Source organism: Astyanax mexicanus, chromosome 11 (genome assembly GCF_023375975.1).
Source record: "Astyanax mexicanus isolate ESR-SI-001 chromosome 11, AstMex3_surface, whole genome shotgun sequence".
Classification (NCBI taxonomy): domain Eukaryota; kingdom Metazoa; phylum Chordata; class Actinopteri; order Characiformes; family Acestrorhamphidae; genus Astyanax; species Astyanax mexicanus.
Genome location: NC_064418.1, coordinates 4,472,476 through 4,479,797, shown reverse-complemented (window position 1 = coordinate 4,479,797; position 7,322 = coordinate 4,472,476). Strand labels below are relative to the sequence as shown.

Here is a 7,322-nt window from a genome sequence, read left to right as displayed (position 1 = left end):
AGCAAAGCTTTTCCTGGCATTGCCAAATAATTTGTTGGCATGAATGGATTATCTGATGGTCATTTTGGAGACGTGCTGATCAACTCTCCAACAGTGATCCTTGGGGATTGTTTTTGCCAGTTTTGCCAGCCTCCACTCTGTGTGTGTGGCCAAATAAATGGGTCCTTGTCCAGGCAAGTTTATTACAGTTTTAGTTGACTGAACTTTTTCATTTTTGTTGTCAATGTAGATATAGATGGGTGACTAACTTTTATATAATTTTTTTTATATCACTTTTCCTTAGTTTCTGTGTGCTATTTTGTCTTTCTCAAGTTCTAAAGTTGAAAAAAGACTATGTTCAAAACCGCACCATATTTACTATATTTTATGTATGGGAGTGTCTTAGGAGCCACTGAAGGGGTATCATTATTTCTTCTGGTGTTGGGTTGAGGGTCTCCACTGGTGGTGCCCCATTTTAAAAGGGAACCATTGCTTGTTGTGGGTCATTTCATCATGTCCTGAATAAAGTAACTAAACAAGACTATGGTCTTGTCTTGTTACTCCACTCTCTGTGAAAGATTATTCTGTGTTCACATTATTTTTAAGCTTTCAAATAGGTCCAAAATGGTTTAGTAACTTCTCTATTATATATATATAGTTTTTTACCTTAAGTTTTCACGTGATGAGGATAGCGACTAGTTTCAGTCACACTGAAGGAAGTTTGACCTCTGTGTCACCTCATGCTCACACCTCACTAAAACAGGAAGTCATAGAACATTGCTTAAAAGATACTCTCATCCAATGTAAACAGTTACATCTAAAAATACTGTATCATAATAATAATAATAATTGAGTTACATTAATATTTTATGTATATTTTTATATTTGTATTTTCATACTAAAGTCATCCCAATTGTGAATTTTTCTCTCAGTCAACATTTCAAGAAAGTATAATCATTTTTGATGGGTATTGTAAGTCTAAATAAATCCCAAATTACTTTTTAAGAATAAAAAGTTGTCAAAATAATAATAATAATAATAATAATAATAATAATAATAATAACAATAAACTGATTTCTCCTTAAAGGGAGAATGATTGGTGCATAAAAACTCTATAACATAACATAACATAACATTATACTTGGATGGTAGATTGTAGAGGCCTCATAGACGCTAAGTTAACATTCAGTCAACTGTCTATTAAATGCAACAGAATTTTAAGCTGAATATAAATGCTGTCTAATTAAATGTAACCCTACACCCAACCCTAGGCCTACGCTTAACTATATCCTTTAAATCTGTAGCTGAGGGGTTAAATTCCACTGAGGATTATTTCCATTCACCTTAGAGTCCAGTTGGATGTTATATAAACATCTGTAAGGCATCTATAATGGACCAAATAAAGTGACAAACATTAAATGAACAGAACAGCTATATTAGTAGACTGTAAAATAAAATGCAAAATGCACTTTAGGAGTTTTATTTTTAAATTGTGATTTATTGTTTCTTTAGAAAAAAACAGGGCTTGTCAGGATGTTACAGAGGTCTATTCACATGCATTCTCTATATACAGAACATATAAAGGCAGAAGTGGTTTGTTGCATTATAAAAACAAGCACCAGTGTGTAACCACAATAACAAACCTAATAAACCTATATGAACCTAGCTCTACTGAAATTACCCACGAGATGTAAACTAAACAACCAAACCAACAACCAGTGTAGCCATACTTGGGCTGCAGCCATGCAGTGGTAACACCTTACAACAAGGATAATGTCTAAAATAATTGTTAATTGACTCCGGTTAAGACATTATTAATCATTATTTTTTAACAAATGACATAATTTATTATTATTCATTACATTCTTAAGCATTAAAAAGTAAATTTAGCAATGTGTAATAATGGCTTAACTAGTGTCAATTAATAATTAATTGAGCCATTGTTTAACCATTAAAGAGTTTTACCCATTTAACCATTTTTACTGCCATAAATACTGTCATGTCTGTGATCCTTATTGTAAAGTGAACACACACACACAGCAGTGAACTATTCTATGTGTAAACATTGCCTTCAAAACATAATAAAAGATTAATTTTCTAGTCCATACAGTTCTTATATGCACTTCAAGCAGCATAAATATATGTGTTTAGCATAAAGGGGCACTAAACCCCCTTATTTTTTGCAGATTTTCAACCCTATTCTGAAAATGTAAGGGGTAGTTTTGGAAAGTGGCACTGAGTGATGTATGGGTTTAGAGGCAGGGCAGGAGGGAGGGAGAGCTGATTGGCTGATTATTGGTGACTTTTCCTGTTTCAATCGCTTCTTTATTTAGCAGCTAGTTTCAGAATATGCTACTACAATACAAGTACATACAACCATAACAGTATGCTGCTTAGCTCGAGACTTTGCATATATATACAACTCAGGAAAAAAATAAGAGACCACTTGAAAATGAAGAGTTTCTTTGTTTTTACCAAATTGAAAATCTCTAGAATACAATCAAGAGAAAATTGGATGACCACAAGCCATCAAACCAAATGGAAGTGCTTGAATTTTTCCACCAGGAGTAAAGGCATGAAGTATCCAAAAGCAGTGTGTAAGACTGGTGGAGGAGAACATGCCAGAATGCATGAAAACTATGATACAAAAACAGGGTTATTCCACCAAACTAAACTTAACCCCTGTACAGAAATTAAACCCTATATACAAGACATATACAATAATGCAATGTGTTCCAATTTCTATAGTCCACTGTTCTTTAGAATATTGAAGATGTAAGAATATTAATAATACCACATGTTGAACCACACTGCCCTCCTCAGGCTTGTTTCTATAATTACACTATATTAAGTATTTAAGTCTGCATCATTCATCCTGCTCACTTACCTCCTGATAGGTTTATCCCCCGACACTTCTGACATTCAGTTTATAAATAACAACAAAAATAATAATTACATCTTTTAAGTTTAAGTTCATAATGAAGCTCATAATGAATTTAAGATGCCTGGATATCTGCAAAATTAAATATACATATAAAAAATCCACATAATCCACATAAAATTCATATAAAATAGTTACTGAATTAGTTCCATTAATATGTGAGTCACTATCAATATAAATTCAATTCGTATCCTCAGCAATGTTGTTAAACTTTTCTACAAACACTCATTTTCATACTTAAATGATTTAGGCATGGGCTATTTTTATAAAAAAAATACAAGCTATTTAAACAGAGGATAAACATTAAGTGTTCTGTGTTAAAAATCTTGATAATCTCTAATTTTTTAAGTTTTGAGGGGCAAAAAGCACATTATTTCCAATAGTAATCAATATACAATAATGTTGATCATTGATGTCACACTCCCACATCTCTGGGTTTCACTTTTTCCTCTAAAACTAATGCAGAACTACAACAGAATTAACAGAAATCTACCAGTAGGTGGCGCCTTCAGTTTGGAAACGTGTTTCCAAGCAATGTGGCTATGTGGCAACGTGGTTTCCTCTGAGAGGCCCAGCAGAGTAGCTAGGGATTACTCACTTCTCAATTGCTCAATAGTTGAGGCATGATTTCAGGTTTTTGACGACCTTCTGACAGGCTTTTAGTTCTTATTTTTTAAAGCAGTGATGATACACAGTCTATTGAGAGCAGGTGCATGGCTGAAAATATTCAGAAAATATTTACAAAAATAATATAGAGCATTATAGACATAATACACATTATACAATATACAATACATCATCAGCACAATAAAATCAAATCTGTTGAATCAAATCTGTTGAATCAAATGTTTGTTTTATCTTGTATTGGTCAGTCACTCGGGCACTTGGTCAGCATCCATCATTATTATCCTAGATTCCTGTCTCATCACCCAGCTGGTTTTGTCTCTTCTTCTTTTTTTTTGAGTCCAAAAGCTTTACTCCACTCTATTCACTCACTCACTATCATGCTGCTCCTCTCTCTCAGATAGGTTCTGCTGCTCATGTGGATTTTATCACTGCCAATGCCGTCTGGAGAAGATCCATCTGGGGATGTTCTGACCACACTGGAGAAGGACATGCTCACCTGCCTCTTGAGCAACTTGAGCACCTTCTTCTTGTAGCCCTTGCACGCGAAGAAGTAGATGAAGGGGTCCAGGGAGGAGTTGAGGTTCATGAGGCAGACAGTGATGTGCAGAGATATCTGGAAGTCGTGCAGTTCCCCGCAGTCGGGGCGGTACAGGAGCTTTCTGATCATGTACTGCAGAAGGTCTACGTGATAAGGGCTGTAGCAAACCACAAACACCAAGATGACGCAACAGATGACGCCGATAGCTTTGCGACTGCGGCCCGACTTTTCCGTCAACTGGTTGGTTTTGGCCAAAAGACGAAGTTTTGAGCAGAGAGCTGAATAACATGCGAGGATGGTGATTAGAGGGATTCCATAGCCCAGAAAAACGGCGCCAATGAGCATAAAGGGCAAGCCCTCTACCTTCTCGAAGTTGGGGTACTCCATGCAGGTGATGTAGCCATTGGGCTCCTCATTGGTCATGGGCATTGAAAGCAGTGGCAAGGTCTGAGCCAGCACCACAGCCCAAACAGCTATACAAATATTCCGTACGTTGTGGACCTTACGGAAACGGGAGAAGCGAAGAGGCAGAACCACTGCGATAAAGCGATCCACGCTCAGACAGGTCATGAAATTGACGCCAGCGTACATGTTGATGTAGAACAACAGGGCTGTGGCTTTGCATAGACCTTCACCCATTGGCCAGTGAAAACCCATGGCATAGTAGAGAATCCGCAATGGAAGGGCGAGCGAGAACAAGATGTCAGACACCACCAAGTTGGCGGAGTAGATCGTAGTAGAGTTGATCTTCTTCACGTTGGGCCAGATCACGTGCAAGGCCAGCAGATTACCAGAGAGACCCACGATGAAGACCCCAGTGTAAACCATAGGGAGAAGCACTTTTGCCCAGCCACGATGGTCATACAGGTTGGTGCAGTTGACCTCAACGCTCGACTCATGGCCGAAAGCACTACTGCTGTTTGGGTTGGCCATCACCATCGTAGCCACGAGATCAGCTCGGGAAGATACAGGATCTGAGGAAGCAAATGCAGAAGTTGCAAAAGTTACTTTTTTTTTTTTTTTTGGACAAACACACACTCACGATATCACATGTACCACACGGTATATGGTTTCAGTGAGGAAGTAGAACAAAGCCATCTGCTCTTTTTTTTCCCCCAAAGCAGGTCATTGTGGTTATTAGGAAAAAAGAAAAAGAAAAGTACTACAACCTAGTTACCGAGCAGCATGCCTGCTGCTCAAGTCACAAAACAAAAATGCCACTGCTGCCAGTGCATTGCAGGAAGTCTACAGCACAATGGGAATGTATGGTAAGGAAGTTCCACCTCAGTCATCAAGGCTTCAACACAATGAGTGGGGGTCCCAGCACAGTCCTGGCTCACTCGAGCAGACTTGAGGTTAAGTGAAATGTGTTTCCTGTCCCTCCGACTCAAACCGGGGAATCTACACCCACCATGAAATCAGTGTAAGAACTAACTCACAATCAGTGAACCACTGACTGACAGAGGTTGCCATACAGGAAAGTTCTAAACATTTATGATAAACAGAGGTATGATAAATGGATGTAGAGTGCAGAAGAGACGTATAATACGTCCACACTCATAGACAGACACGTGGACACGTGGAGCATTTGCTAAATTGTGTATGTGGTCAAATATATGTATGTATATATTTACAGCTTTGGAAAAAAAATAAGAGTTTCTTCGATTTTACCAAATTTAAATCCTCCTGAATATAATAAAGAGGAATACGAATGATCACAAGCCATCAAACCAATCTGAACTTTTTTTGCACCAGGAGTAAAGGCATAAAGTTATCCAAAAGCAGTGTGTAAGACTGGTGGAGGAGAACATGAAGCCAAGGGGCATGAAAACTGTGATTAGAAACCAGGGTTATTCCACCAAATATTGATTTCTGAACTTTTAAAACTTGGAAACTATGAATATGAACTTGTATTCTTTGCATTATTTGGGGTCTGAAAGCTCTGCATCATTTTTTTGTTATTTCAGCCATTTCTCATTTTCTGCAAATAAATGGTCTAAAATCACAATATTTATATTTGGAGTTTAGAGTTTGGGAGAAATGTTGTACGTGGTTTGTAGAATAAAACAAAAATGTTAATTTTACTCAAAATCAGAGAAACCGATTTAGAAACTGAAGTGGTCCCTTATTTTATTTCCAGAGCTGAGCTGATTTACAAAAAATAGCTTCATATTTAGAAATGTTTAAATAGTAGAAACATTTTGTGCAAGTCAGACGGTCATCTAACCTAACAATATCAGTTCAACAGAAATTATTTTTTATCCAGCAGTGTTATAGGATTATATACACTGAGTAATAGGTGGTTTAAAAAATTATTTAAAAAATATTTCAAAAGCATTTTAAGCATTTCAAGCCTTCAATCATAAGAAATATTCAATGTTTCACTCATTAACTACACATATAATTAACATTTTACAGCTTTTACTTACTTAATTGTCCAAGTATCTCAGGAAGATCATTAATTACAGCAGAAAGTGAACTCACCAATAGTTTGTTTCCCGCCAAACAGTCAGGCAGTGAGTTATTCCTGTTGGCATGGCAGTGATGGGTGTTGTCTCAGCTGGTCCAGCATGAACCACGTTTCTCCTCTGCAGAGCGAATGAGCAGAGAACGGTGTGGTGCTGTAACCATAACGACACAATGACACAATTTCCTGTATTGGTTTAGAAGGTCTGCCCACTTTTTTCCCTCCAGTTCTCTTTTTTTTCCTCGTGTTTCTCTGTTATCAAAGTTGAGCTGTATTTAAAAGTAGATCAAATATATAAAAAATAAAAATTCTTTAAATTTATTTAAAAAGATCACTTACTGTATGTGTAAATGCATATATAGTATCAGTCAAAAGTTTTATATATATATTTATAATTATTTTTAAATGCTTTTCATTGTAGATCACTAAAATTATCCAAACTATGAAGAAAAACATGTGGAATTATTTATTAAACAAAAAAAGTGTCTAACAAACCAGAATATATTTTATATTTTCCAAAGTAGCACCTCTTGCTTAGATGACAGTTTTGCACATCTTGGCTGGATTTTCTCAGTCAGCTTTATGAGATTGAGTCACCTGGAATCCAGATTTTCAGTTAACAGCTGTGCTGAACTTGTCAAGAGTTAATTACTTATATCTTGCCTTGAATTTCTTGTCTCTTAATGTTAGTTTAAAAGCATCAGTTGTAAAGTAGTGAAGAGGTAGAGTTACAGGTATACAGTGAATAGCTCTGTTTGAGTAATGTTCTA

General features: G+C 36.5%; 1 protein-coding gene across 1 annotated transcript; it reads right to left on the bottom strand.

The window, feature by feature from the left end:
- Positions 1-1,456: 1,456 nt before the first annotated feature.
- gpr183a (G protein-coupled receptor 183a) lies at positions 1,457-6,722 on the bottom strand. Its single transcript, XM_015603986.3, has 2 exons — positions 6,570-6,722; positions 1,457-5,059 (listed from the first exon to the last, which is right to left on the bottom strand). The coding sequence occupies exon 2, from the start codon at positions 5,022-5,024 to the stop codon at positions 3,909-3,911; it is 1,116 nt and encodes a 371-aa protein (XP_015459472.1). The 5' UTR covers positions 5,025-5,059; positions 6,570-6,722; the 3' UTR covers positions 1,457-3,908.
- Between the last annotated feature and the right edge of the window lie 600 nt (positions 6,723-7,322).

Excerpts from the sequence above, each read along its gene's own strand:
- gpr183a (XM_015603986.3), bottom strand. The coding sequence starts at position 5,024 with ATGGTGATGGCCAACCCAAACAGCAGTAGTGCTTTCGGCCATGAGTCG.